This window comes from Maniola hyperantus, chromosome 16 (genome assembly GCF_902806685.2).
Source record: "Maniola hyperantus chromosome 16, iAphHyp1.2, whole genome shotgun sequence".
In the NCBI taxonomy this organism is placed as follows: domain Eukaryota; kingdom Metazoa; phylum Arthropoda; class Insecta; order Lepidoptera; family Nymphalidae; genus Maniola; species Maniola hyperantus.
The window spans coordinates 1,916,373-1,930,021 of NC_048551.1; the positions used below are offsets into that span (position 1 = coordinate 1,916,373).

A 13,649-nucleotide genomic window follows, 5' to 3' on the forward strand; every position below is an offset into this window, starting at 1 on the left:
CGAATTTTCTTGAACTTCTTTCGAAATTCTATATTATTTCTACATCCACCTATATTTACCGAATCGGAATGATCAAATTGTTCTCAATCATGATCAAAGTAGGGTTGTCACGCGAAGAGTAGGTAAGTTAAATAAATATTTAATTATGCTACAAATACAGATTATCATTCGTAATTTATAGGTACGTATACCCATGTCTCTTGGACGAAGTAGGCAAGTTGTTCGAGCGAATAATAGCTGCCCGTCTCAGCGACCATCTGTCGCGTGTGGGCCCCGACTTATCTGAAAGTCAGTTTGGCTTCCGACAGGGGCGTTCAACAGTAGATGCAATCCTTCGTGTTCGCGATTCTTCTGAACGGGTTGAATACCGGAATTCTGCGACGGCAAGCGCACCGGCAAGCATTAGTAAATTGGCGCAAGCGTTTAGACGAGGAGAGAAACGCACGTCAACGCACTGTCGGTGCCATTCTACCAAACTTCGAAGCCTGGCTGGGGAGAAAACATGGCAGCGTAACCTTCAGACTGACGCAGGTACTTACCGGACATGGTTGTTTCGGTGAGTACCTGTGTCGGATCGGTCGCGAGATGACCCCGCGATGTCATCACTGTGAAGAGGACAGGGACTCCGCACAGCACACGCTTGAAGAGTGCCCTGCCTGGGAGCCCGAGCGGTGCACACTGGTCGGCTGCATAGGGAGAGACTTGTCACCACCGGCCGTCATAGCGGCAATGCTGGAAGACAATGAAGCATGGCGGGCAGTGGTCTCCTTCTGTGAAACAGTAATGTTCAAGAAGGAGGCCGCCGAGCGGGTTCGCGAGCGCGCTGATCCTGCTCGAAGGCGGAGATATCAGGGCGGCGTTGATCAACGTCCTGATCAGTTAAACAACTAGTCCCTGGCGCTAGGACTTCGAAGTCGCGAATGGCTGCACTTTCTCGAGGATGTGTCCAAAGGGCGTCGCGCGAGAGAGGCACCGGCGTACGTTCTTTAGAGTTCCCGGAGCCTCTCAAAAACGCGCTGAGGAGGGCCACCGAGGGGGTTTTAGTGGGTACAAATCCCACATAACCCGATTGGGTATCTTAAGAAGATTTCCCCCTCGAAAAAAAAAAAAAAAAAAAAAAAAAAAAGGTACGTATACCCATAAACCTATGTATATAACCTATGGTGCCTAACTTGCCTACGTACAAAATGATACTATAGTTATTTGTTGAACTTTTCAGTGCTATCTTGCATAATTACCTACATACCTAGGTTTCTAGTTAGAAATATGTAGGTAGATACATACTTCCATCTACCTACTTAGGTAGTTGTTTGCTTTCCTACTATTTTAGATAGATCTATAAACTGAACTTACACGTCACACTATATACAGGCGAAAGTTTGTGTGTATTTTTGATACTCTTTCACGCAAAAGCTATTGGACGGATTTGGTTGAAATTTGAAATGGAGATAGATTGTACCCTTTTTTATTAATAGATAGATAGGCTACTTTTATTCCGGAAAATAGAAAGATTTTTAAAAACTAAATCCACACGGACGGGGTCGCGGACATCAGCTAGTCTCTATATATAAAAGGAAAAGCTGACTGACTGACTGATCTATCAACGCACAGCTCAAACTACTGGACGGATCGGGCTGACATTTGACATGCAGATAGCTATTATGTCATAGATGTCATAGGATTTTAGAAAATTAAAACTCCTAAGGAGATAAAATAGGGGTTTTGTAAATTTGTGTAGTTCGCGTACGAAGTCGCGAGCATGAGCTAGTTTTACATAAGTTAATAAAAAAATAAACGTGTGGATTTTTCTGCAACAATTGAATTGACGTGACAACCCTAGACGATGCAGTTAATAGGAATGGTCGTAGGCGTCAGTTTTCTATAGCAATTGCGTCCAATATCCGTTCAATAGCCGATACCTCGTCACATCCTCGTTGCTCCATACATTACGAGTGTTTTCCTAAACTACTGTCGCTCTAATTCGGGAACTAATTCGTTGATATGTAGGTACAATGAGACAGTGCAGTAAAACCGGCTAAATGCGAGATATGCGTTTTTGTTTCGCCTAGAACGGCGACCTCGCATATAATTACGGAAAGCGCAGGGTCGAAGACCTCCCACTAGGTGGACAGACAACATCAAACGAGTCGCAGGGAGCCGCTGCATTCAGGCGGCGCTAGACCCTACAAGAGACCTATGTCTATCGGTTGATACTGATGATGATGATGATGATTCCCTCAATAGCCGATACCTCGTCACATCCTCGTTGCTCCATACATTACGAGTGTTTTCCTAAACTACTGTCGCTCTAATTCGGGAACTAATTCGTTGATATGTAGGTACAATGAGACAGTGCAGTAAAACCGGCTAAATGCGAGATATGCGTTTTTGTTGCGCCTAGAACGGCGACCTCGCATATAATTACGGAAAGCGCAGGGTCGAAGACCTCCCACTAGGTGGACAGACAACATCAAACGAGTCGCAGGGAGCCGCTGCATTCAGGCGGCGCTAGACCCTACAGGAGACCTATGTCTATCGGTTGATACTGATGATGATGATGATTCCCTCAATAGCCGATACCTCGTCACATCCTCGTTGCTTCATACATTACGAGTGTTTTCCTAAACTTCTGTCGCTCTAATTCGGGAACTAATTTGTCGGCATATGTATACAGAGTACAGACAGCGCCAGTAAAGCCGGCTAAATGCTCGCACTTAGGCGGTTTTACCACATGTTTTACTGCGCATATACACGTTTTTATTACACCACTACAACTAAGTACTGTACATCCCTGTGGTGGTCCACCCCATAGTAGTAAAATAATATGTAGTCACTATCTGGTGCGCGCGACTTCGTCCGCGTGGAATTAAATTTTTTAAAAATCCCGTGGGAACTCTTTGATTTTCCGGGATAAAAAGTAGCCTATGTCACTCTCCAGGTCTTTATCTATACCCATGAAAAAAATTACGTCAATCCGTTGCACCCTTGCCACGTGATTGAAGGACAAACCAACAAACAAACACACTTTCACATTTATAATAAGGGTACTGATTTGGAACCTGCTTACATAATATAAAATTATCTATTTCAAGAACTGTACTAGCTACCTACAATAAGACACTAATACCAGGTAAATGCGAGATACGCGTTTTTATTGGCTACAACGCCACAACAAAGTGGTAGTAAAATATTTAGTTGTTTTGTGACATCTAATATCTACCTACCTACTACCTTATAACTACCCACCGACTATTGCGTGACATCTATTCCTATCTACGTGCTTTTTTTAAAAATAACTACGCCCAATCTATACCTATTCCTTACATAATAAAAAAAATTGTGTGGATGTAAAAAATTATTGTAAGCTTTCTCCAAAAAATCAAAGTTTAGAATCAAAATTATTTATTAAAACCGGCTAAGTGCAAGATAGAGTCGCAATTCGCAAGTAGGTAACTCCCCCCGCCTCATACCCCGATTGCCATCTCAACGAATAAAAAAACCGGCCAAGTACGAGTCAGACTCGCGCACGAAGGGTTCCGTACCATTATATATAAAAACAGCAAAAAAATCAGGTTAGTTGTGTGGGAGCCCCCTTAAATATTATATTTTTAGTATTATTGTTGTTATAGCGGCCACAGAAATACATCATATGTGAAAATTTCAACTGTCTAACTATCACGGTTCATGAGATACAGCCTGGTGACAGACGGACGGACAGCGGAGTCTTAGTAAGTAATAGGGTTCCGTTTTACCCTTTGGGTAAGGAGCCCTAAAAACAATTTAAAAGCATATAGGTACCTAGTGTTATATTATTATCGTGTACGATGGTACGAAACTTCGTGTTCAAGTCCAACTCTCACTTGACCGATTTTATATAAAGGCATCACCAAACCTTGTAAGAAAACTTACACTAACGCGTACACTGTAAGGGTTAACTTGTAACCTGTTTTCTGTACTGTAACTTTAAGAAAAATTTCAATCTTACACTGTAAGGGCACACACCTCAGAGTCAATATTATTTGCGTATTAAGCAATTAAAACAACACTATACCTTTCACGGAAACCTGCATGCCTGAGAGTTCTCCATAATGTTCTCAAATATTAGTAAAGTCTGATACACCGCACTTTGCCAACGTTGGACTATGGCCAAAACACTTTTCATTCTCAGAGTAGACCCGTGCTCAGTAGTGGGCCGGCAATGGGGCGATGATAACGATTCAGTAATATCGATGTTAAGGGCTAACTAATTGTGGACTGTCGAAAAATTAACAGGTTAAAATAATACCTACTTTCTTACTCAGAGTAGGAAAAAAGAAATTCAAGGTAAAACACGGTAGGTCGTACTTATCACAGAAGCTTAAAAGATTTCTTAATAAAACAGTTAAGCCACATGATACCTTTATTCAATCATTAAATAAGTACAAGTAAGTATAACATACATTTTAAATAACTGCTTAGTTTTCTAAGAATTTATAATAATAATAGTAATAAAAAGACATATTAAATACTTGGACAACTCACAGATTTTATTTATGATACAAAATTTGTATGGACATATATAAGTATCTAATTTATTTATATTCAGCCTTTATAGAGGGCAAAGACGGCTAAGATCTACAGAGCGTACGTACCTACTTTGACTTTGCTAAGCCTTAAGACAGAATTGTAACGAGACGCTCTAAAAATCTCAGCCTAGACGCTTAAAAACATTTTTTTAAACAAAATTAAACTAGTTTGATATTAATTAGGTTCTGAAAAAATTCGCGAAATATTTAGTATAACTACTTAATATTGATATTTGGCCTAAAACATAACGACATTTAAAAATTAATGATAATTTTCCAAATAAGTACAAAAGCATCGACTGTGCCAATTATTTCCATTAATAATCAAAATGTTCACTTTCCTAAAAGTTACCCATATCGTTAATCTACTCATCATAATTTAAATGTAATTTATTTTCAACGAGCCGAAATCTTCATTAAAAATCTAAATGGATGATATCATGATGATTGTAATATGTATAAAGTAGATATTATTTTATTCGTATGTTTATATGTCATTAAAATACATTATGATTATATTATGATGATTCAATTTACCAGCCTCATACCAGCGTAATATTTAATCTCCTTGTTACGCAATAGTTTTTTGTCCTGCAGTAATAAAATTAAGTGTTTTTTTTTGTATGACGGTAGTTTATGGGGCTAGAATTCATGATTAAAGAGAATAATTAAAAAAACTAAAATTTAAATTAAAATTTTCATTTATGAAAATGAACGGCACGCTGTAAGGAAGTTGAATAATGACGCCACAATCCGAAAACGACAATTATTGTTTTCAATTTTTTAAACATAAAAATGGAGTAATTTTTGCGGGAAAATATTTGTTTATGTTAAAAAATTAAAAAATATTTCTCGTTTACGCCATGTGGCGTCATTAATCGCTTTCCGTACAGCGTGACGTTAGTAATTAATTATTTTAAAAATTAACAAAACCATGTTTTTTACCCTAAAAGATCGATGCCCACCTCGCATTCGACCGGATTTTAAATAATAATAAGGTATGAATAAAAATAAAAATTTGTATCTAAGAAGCTAACTTACCTCTAAATTGACTAGGAATTGAGATCAGAATATTAAAGTTACACACATTTCCATTAGATATTACAATAAGTTAAAGTATTAATTCAGTACAATAATAACATTATTTTTAAATATATAGTTATATACGTATAAATACCGTTTTCATTGCGGTAAAACATTAAAATTACATTAAAATTTTGGCTTGATCTTAATAATACTATTACAGTAAATAATTATTTTCCATAAATAACCTTATAATACCAACAATGGAAGAATTCCCACAGTTATCTTATTTTATACAATAACATTTAATATTCGAAATTGACATTTATCATCATAATTTATACATTAAAAATATTTGAAAAAACTTTTTTTACAGTTAATACGTTTTTTAGACACATTGCTTCGCAATAAAACTTAATAATATATCAATTTTATATTAAAACTTAGCTACCTACTAAAGTATTTTTTCATAATATTACCTCAACTTACCTATATTTTTTAAGAACATCGCTTTAAAATAATTATATTTTATTTTAAAATATTATATTTTAAAATGTAATATTTTATCAAGAATCAATTTTTTCATCATTTTAATATCCGGTAATAATGGGTGGTCGCAAAGAATTATTATGGGGTTTTGTAGCAAAATTGTAAAAACCATTTCGATTACCACATAACGTTCTTAAAATATAACAGTTGGGTATATCACAAATTATATCACTATTAGAGTTGTCTATATAGACAAAATCAAACCAGTTTTTATTGAACAAATTCGGTGATGTATTTTCTTGGCAAATAACTGGTATTTTCTGCGAATTGTTTGGTATTTTTGATACATTTCGGGTGCGGAGTCTACCGACGGCCCAGTCCGGTCCACAGGAGCCCTGGGTCGTGGTTGTTCGCCCTCGGGTAACCGCTGTACGCCTCCAAGTCCGATCTGCGGTTGTAAGATCTATACGTACAAATAAATTTTTGAATATGGGTCATTATTATGGGTGATAAATTATTTTCTTATGAATATCTACCTCTTTCTATTCTAGTGAATTTATTCCAAATGGGAGTGTATAAGTCCCGCAAATTGCTATTGCACTGGAACCATGTCTCATTAACATCGAAATGACGTCTTTTTGACGTCAGCTGAAATAAAAATATACCATCAGCTCGAAACTTCAGTCTAGTGCTGACGTCACTAAAATGGCAGCCACGCGCATTAGCAATTTGCGGGACTTATATTAAATTCACAAAGTCAAAGTCAAAGTCAAATGATTTATTCAAAATAGGTAATAAATTACTCTTATTGATTGTCTGGTATAGTGTTAGATTTGTAAGATAATATAGTGGTGATAATTATAACGCAAACTTAAAACTAAAGCTACGAGCACACTGTTCCGGAATCAATCTAACTATAGACATAAGGTGAAAAAGATGGATTGACATAATACATTATCTACATTATCTATTTTTCTAAGCTGGGTTTCGAAACCCATCCCTTGCAACACGACTATACAAAAACTGACGAAGTCGGGAGATAAAGCTAGTAAAAACAAAATAACGACCCATATTGAAAAGCCCCTATCCTGCAATAATCAGACGCGAGGTATACACTACAGCAATAAATGCCGTAAGAGTGACACTTCGCTTCCGATTTCAAACGCAAAAATTTAATTAAAAACACATAGATAGGTGTGGGCTATATATTCGCTAAGTATATGAAAAAAATAAAAATACGTAGATATTGACAACTGCTTTCCCTGAGACTTTCATGATTTAAATTATATCTAAGCCCTGGGATTAAATAATTTTTTTGCTGACATTAATTAAGAAGTTCAGCTCTACCGAGGAACGGAAATAGAAAATAATAGTTATTTTAAAAAAATGCCAATAAGCTTTAAAAAGTGCAAAGAGTGGACTAAGTAGGTAATACCGGATAATGCAAGGACAGAAAATATGGTACCTACTTAGAGATGTACTAATTATTATTTATAAAAATAGTTTCATATCTTCCCACATATTTTTATCTTCTATATTTACATATAAAAATACTTGTTATTCTATAAACAGCAATAGGTTTGTAGGTTACCGTCCTACACATTCTTGATATTGAATAGAAACCATAATATGGGAACGCAACAAAGATTTTAATTGATAGATTCCATGCAAGTGCTGCGTATAAGCAATCGCGGTTCGTGGGGATGTAAATTAAGTGAGCTTTTGTTATACGATAGTAGGCTAAAAATAAAAAAGCCAAAAACATTTTTTAGAGTTTTTTTTATTACACATAGGTAGATATTATTTAGGTTCGGAAAAAATACGCAATATTATATACTTATCTACTTAATTTATATAGATATTTTTTTTTTAAATTATTATTTTAATATTATTTTATTTTTTAAATTTAGACTTAGATGTGCAATTATCATTTAATAATAAAAATTAGTAATACTCACCTACCTACCTAGTTATACTAATTTAATCACAATAAAGAATTTAAGGGCGAATACAGGAAATATTTATTGTTTTAAAATGTCAAGTAAATTGTAAAAATATAATAAAGTCCCGCAAATTGCTATTGCGCTGGAACCATGTCTCATTAACATCGAAATGTCGTCATTTTGACGTCAGCCGAAATAAAAATATACCATCAGCTCGAAACTCCAGTCTAGTGCTGACGTCACTAAAATGGCGGCCACACGCATTAGCAATTTGCGGGACTTATAACACTTCTAGCACTTCTAGCGAGTTCAGTCAAAAGAAACAGCAAACATTGCGTAGGTATGTAGTAGGCAGTGGCGTGCAGGTCATAGGAGGCATAAATGCACTGCTTACCCAGTTGTAACAGCTCAATGCATATTTTTCATGATGATCTGCCAGTAAACAGGTTCCTACCTAACTAATGCCTACCCTGGCTTCAAACCCTGTGCACGCCACTGGTAGTAGGTAGGTACTTACCAGGTACCTACGCATCCAGAACGCTAGCAAAAATGAAGACAGGTGATAGTACTGATTATTACTGATATTATGATACCGCAAAAAAAACTCCTATAGGTATTTTGTAAAATTTCACGATGTATTGCAACTAAAACTTCTAACTGACGCTAGAGGTCAACGAACGTTACGTAAATACGCCACTCGGAGTCAATGCCGCGTCGTACGGGGGGCATTGACCCCAGTTTTGCATGCTATACCCGCAAAGCATGTTTTGCATTGCGGGTTTGAAAAATACTAAAACACTAAAACTACAAAATGAGGCAAATGGTTTGTGTATTATATGTGTATTGGACCTGGGCGCGTTTGGAACCCTCGTAGCTTTAGTTTCAAGTACGTATTAATTATCACCACTATATCATATCATCTTACAAATAAAACTTTATGACAATCAGGAAGCGTAAAATTTTACCAATTCTGAATAAATGATTTGAGTTTGAGTTTGATTGTATTTCGATAATATAACAATAACGCTAAGTTTTTGCTAGCGTTCTAGTTACCTACACCCTGTATTGTTTCACTTGGAGTACAGCCTACAGAGTAGGTATAAAGCTCTCACCTGATGTTTCCAGTGGGTCTCAAAGGATGAAAGGCGTGCAGTTTCCGTATTCCACTCCCGCCACTACCGCCACCTGCAAAAAACTTAGTTATAAAATGTGCTTGTATTATAACGGGTTGTGCCGTTTTTATCCTTTGACGTCTCATCCTATTAGGTATAATGTTCTCCACTCATCCCAAACTAACATTCCTATCTCAGCCGATCAAAATTAATATTATTTTTTTCTTAACTCAGCCAAAATGTATTCCTTACTCATCCTAGAGCAAAAATTGCGAGCAATGGAGGTGTATTTTTGTACGGATAGCATAAACATAAACATTTTTAACTGAAATATTCAAAACACAATTTTTGTGCTCCTTATTTTTATTTATTTTATTTTATTTATTAGGAACACACATAATACATTAATTTAACACAAACTACGACACTTATAGACAAACACAGGCTGATAAATGTATCTATAAAATGTGTACACAGCATTTGCAAAATATCTAGACAAATAAAAAGAACTTAACTAACTGCTTAACTAAACAATTAATAATTAAGTTACTTATTAATATAAGACACTGTAACTGCCTATGGTAACTGCATAGCATGTTTTCACACCAATATAATGTTTGCCAAGAATTATTGTGTTGAGCCAACACGCAATTTTTTATTAATGAAGACACGCCTCGTAGCCCTGTGACATATCTTGGATAGACAATAGCAATAAATTGTGTCGACAGGACCTAATTACTTCGTACAGACTTCTCTCCGGACACATTCCGTTGAACAAATTTGCATTTCTACTTAAAAAAGTACCTTCACCTATTTGTCCAGACTGTCCAGGCGCAAGGGAAGATGTGTATATATTGACGGAATGTGTCCGGAGTGATATGCTGGACAGGACGCTGGGAAATGTTATATTATTTTGGCAAACCCGACGTCCGAAGCTGCAAAAAGTATGTATAAGATGGTCCGTAATAACATAAGTCGTAGAAATAATTAGTAAATAAGTAGTATTTAGATCTAGATTTAAGTGTCTGAATAATTTTTTGTAATCTTACGAGAGCCACATAGTCACATTAGTGACTCAGCTCTTTAAAAGAGAATTAAAAAAAAAAAAAAAAACGCCTCAATGCATTGGTATTTGATAAGGGGTACCTAAGAGAGAATTGATAATTTTGGTACAAGCTCTTGCGTACCTATTGGATCGCAGTAGGAATACTAAGCAACTTATACAACGAGACAGACAGACGACCTCCCTGGCGCAGTGGTAAGGTAATTTTATAATTACTAAATTTCTGGTCTGGTCTGGTGGGAGGCTTCGGCCCTCGCTAGTTACCACCCTACCGGCAAAGGCGTGCCGCCAAGCAATTTAGCGTTCCGGTACGATGCCGTGTAGAAACCAAAGGGGCAAGAATTTATTAAAAACTGGCATACCCCTTCCAGGTTAGCCCGCTTCCATCTTAGACAGCATCGTCACTTACCACCAGGTGAGATTGCAGTCAAGGGCTAACTTGTATCTGAATAAATAAAAAAAGACAGTGTAAACTAATTAAACTTGGATACTGAATGCTCCACGTTCAGTGTATTTGTACGTAAACATTTCATCTGTGTTTACGTACACGGACATCGGACACTTCATGTGAGTACGGACATACTCTGTTCGACTTAGTTCCCCGACAGTTGGAAACTAAATAGACAGTACAGAAACAACATCAGCTAGTTTCCGCAGCTAGATAAAAATATGGAAAGGACAAATTCAAAAGAGGAGGTATCTAAGAAAGCTTAAAAATACAAAACAATTTACATCGAATTTTCACGTAGTAAGACAAGTAATTAATTCTATTTCTCTCTCTTTCTCTCTAGGTCACCATCATAGCGGCTAATGATGGCCTATCTGACAGTGGCCATCAACAACTCCGACTTCCATTATTAGATGTAATCATCGTAATTTTTCACACAATTTATTTTTTTGGATCACGATACAACGCTGAAGTGTGATTTCACGTCAACTAATGGCAACAAAAATGGACGCGAGAGTGCTTCGCTTCGTGTTTGATACAGAAAATCTTACTTTATTACCCAATGAGTCATAAATCATATTATGCTGTCTACATTGCTATTGAGAAACATGCACATCAAAGTAGCTTCTCGAATGGAAATGAAATTATCTAACTGGCTCAAAAGTCAACCCCGTTTTAAGAAACGCAAACCAATCTAGCCGCTCCTCAAATAATCCAAGAACTTTAACCAATTTCAATTACTTCAAGCATTGTATCGCCCGACTTTCCGAGGAGTTTGAAATATGAAAGTTAAACAAAACACAACGGGCGAACACACTTCGGCGAATGCAAAGGAAGGTGATGTGAATAATGAATGGTGATTGAAATCAGGTCGACAGAGTGGTTCGTATTTGTGTTAGATGCCGCCACAGATTACTCTTTTGTAAATCAAACAACGCTTATTGAATATTATTTAATTAATCTCTCGCATTTGACTTCGGACGCCGTATAGAAAGCTGAAGAAAAATGGATCTGTCGAGAGTGAAAGCTAGTTGTCGACTTATGAATAATTATATAATCACCGCAAATATTTCGTTCTTACAACGGGGTTTATAACGGTCCCGTCGGAGGTTATTACTCCAAGTCATCTATTAGTGTCGAAAAAAGGACTACGCTTTAAACGATAGGATATCATAAGCCAACACGTAAAGTTTCGAAGACCATTAAACATAATCGTTTATAAGCGGGGGCCTGGGGCTCGGCTGGGCAGGAACTAATCGATTGATAGGCACCACACGGCCGCCTACAATCAATCCCTCAGCGTTTATGTAACCATAACTACCGATGATCTTCATTTATCATTTTGTTTGTACGTTACGGACGCTACTCAGGTCACACGAAAGGTCTACAACAGGTAAACGATTTCAAAACAAGAAACCTTTTATTATCCATCGTTATGTAATAATGCATGAGAATGGAATGGTACACAAACCGTTTCTTATTTTTACTCTATTTAAATACGGCATGGCAGTCGTCCAATGTCGCAAGGTATCTAACAAAATAAAAGAGAGGCAATATCTTTATCTCAGTCGAAGTAAAATCTTGGAGTTCCATCACATGAACGATATCAAATGTAGCGATCTAACGGAGTTTAATAAACAATAGTAAGTACGACAGTACAGAGAACGGAGATGGGAGTGGAGACCTTAAACACCTAGCGATATTCCTCAGAGAAAAGAGCAAACAGCATGAATTATGATTACACATAAGATAAAATACAATCTAAGTTAGGCGCGCCAAATGGCGAGAAAAAATGTAATTTTCTCAGGAGAAAAACGACCGCGACGTACAACCAAACAAAAGCAAAGAATGCGGAGCAAAGTTAACTAAAGTAAAAGATAGTTCGTATTCAAAAAAGTTTATTTATGATCTACAATTGTGTATAACTCACAAATTCCTTAGCTTGATTTTAAGAGCTTTATGATGTTCTTTTAGAAAAACAAGGATGTGTATGGATTGATATCTTTTATAAGAGATATGTTTAGAAAGAATAAATATTTAGGGTCTAAATCTCATACAGGAGGAAAATGTAAAGCTATAACCAACGAATCTGTATACATTTATTTCAATGGCTGCAACTCAAGGTGCATTCTACAGTATTGAGTATATGAATTTTGTATGCAACGAACTTCTGGAGGTAAAAGTGACTTAATTTTAGCCTTTTACTTCCAACGTGTTCGTTAAACAGTACCTTTGTTTGATTACAATAGCTTTAATGATGCTAGGACTCGACGGTATTCAAATGATAATTTTATAATCTAAATGCCAATGAAATTATAATGTATTAGGGTGCTATTCCTTAAAATTACATTTAAATTTGTATACTCGGTATTTTAATTTAGAAATAATATGATGCAGGTAAAATTCAAGTTTGACATTTTTGGATCTAAATTATTGAGACTTTCAAGTCATAGCGTTAATAGAGACTTTCTAGGCAAATCTATGGACTATGGCCCAAAACCCTTCTCATTCTTGGACGAGACCTGTGCTCGGTAGTAGGCCGGCGGCGATGGGTTGATCATGATGAAACCACCTTGAAAGTTGTCTTTGACTAGGTAGATTTAATTCAAGACCAGCGGTTCGGAAATCAAAATTTTCTGAATAATAAATGTACTTAATTCCACAGCATATATCTACCTAACTAGGAACTCTGTAACGTGTGTCTCTTTCTCATGTTACTTAGTTGTTAAATAATTTGATCTGAAGGTAAACTCTATTACCGGACCGTTTTTACAAGTAGAAATTCAATTTCCAACATCCACCGGCTCTTACCTGAAATTAGGTTATTGGATATGGAAGACAAAAATGAACAGAACTCCGATAAGTATGTTTGGGAACGAAACAACTAAGGTAACTTACCTTTCGGATACGGTGATATTAACTTCTACCCAGCGTAGAAGTTAATGTCACCGCATCCGTTTTTGTTAAATTCTTTTGTATTTTCTGTTAAAGCTCCTTCTTCTAATC

General features: G+C 36.4%; 2 protein-coding genes across 4 annotated transcripts in view; one reads left to right on the top strand and one right to left on the bottom strand.

Annotated features, from left to right (window-relative positions):
* Positions 1-324: 324 nt before the first annotated feature.
* Positions 325-891, top strand: LOC117989738 (uncharacterized). Its single transcript, XM_034977150.1, has one exon. The coding sequence runs from the start codon at positions 325-327 to the stop codon at positions 889-891; it is 567 nt and encodes a 188-aa protein (XP_034833041.1).
* A 3,565-nt stretch (positions 892-4,456) lies between these two features.
* The window catches only part of LOC138403446 (uncharacterized), a 49,314-nt gene continuing 40,121 nt past the window's right edge, over positions 4,457-13,649 (bottom strand). For 2 of the 3 annotated variants that reach the window (XM_069504028.1, XM_069504026.1), the window contains exons 5-6: positions 9,133-9,205; positions 4,457-6,540 (exon numbers count right to left, since the gene is read on the bottom strand). In XM_069504028.1, the coding sequence (XP_069360129.1) occupies positions 6,441-6,540; positions 9,133-9,205 (173 nt within the window). In that variant the 3' untranslated portion in view covers positions 4,457-6,440. The remainder of the gene's footprint in view (positions 6,541-9,132; positions 9,206-13,649) is intronic. The other variant, XM_069504027.1, reaches the window with a different exon arrangement.

Coding starts and splice junctions, on each gene's coding strand:
- LOC117989738 (XM_034977150.1), top strand. CDS start 325: ATGCAATCCTTCGTGTTCGCGATTCTTCTGAACGGGTTGAATACCGGA.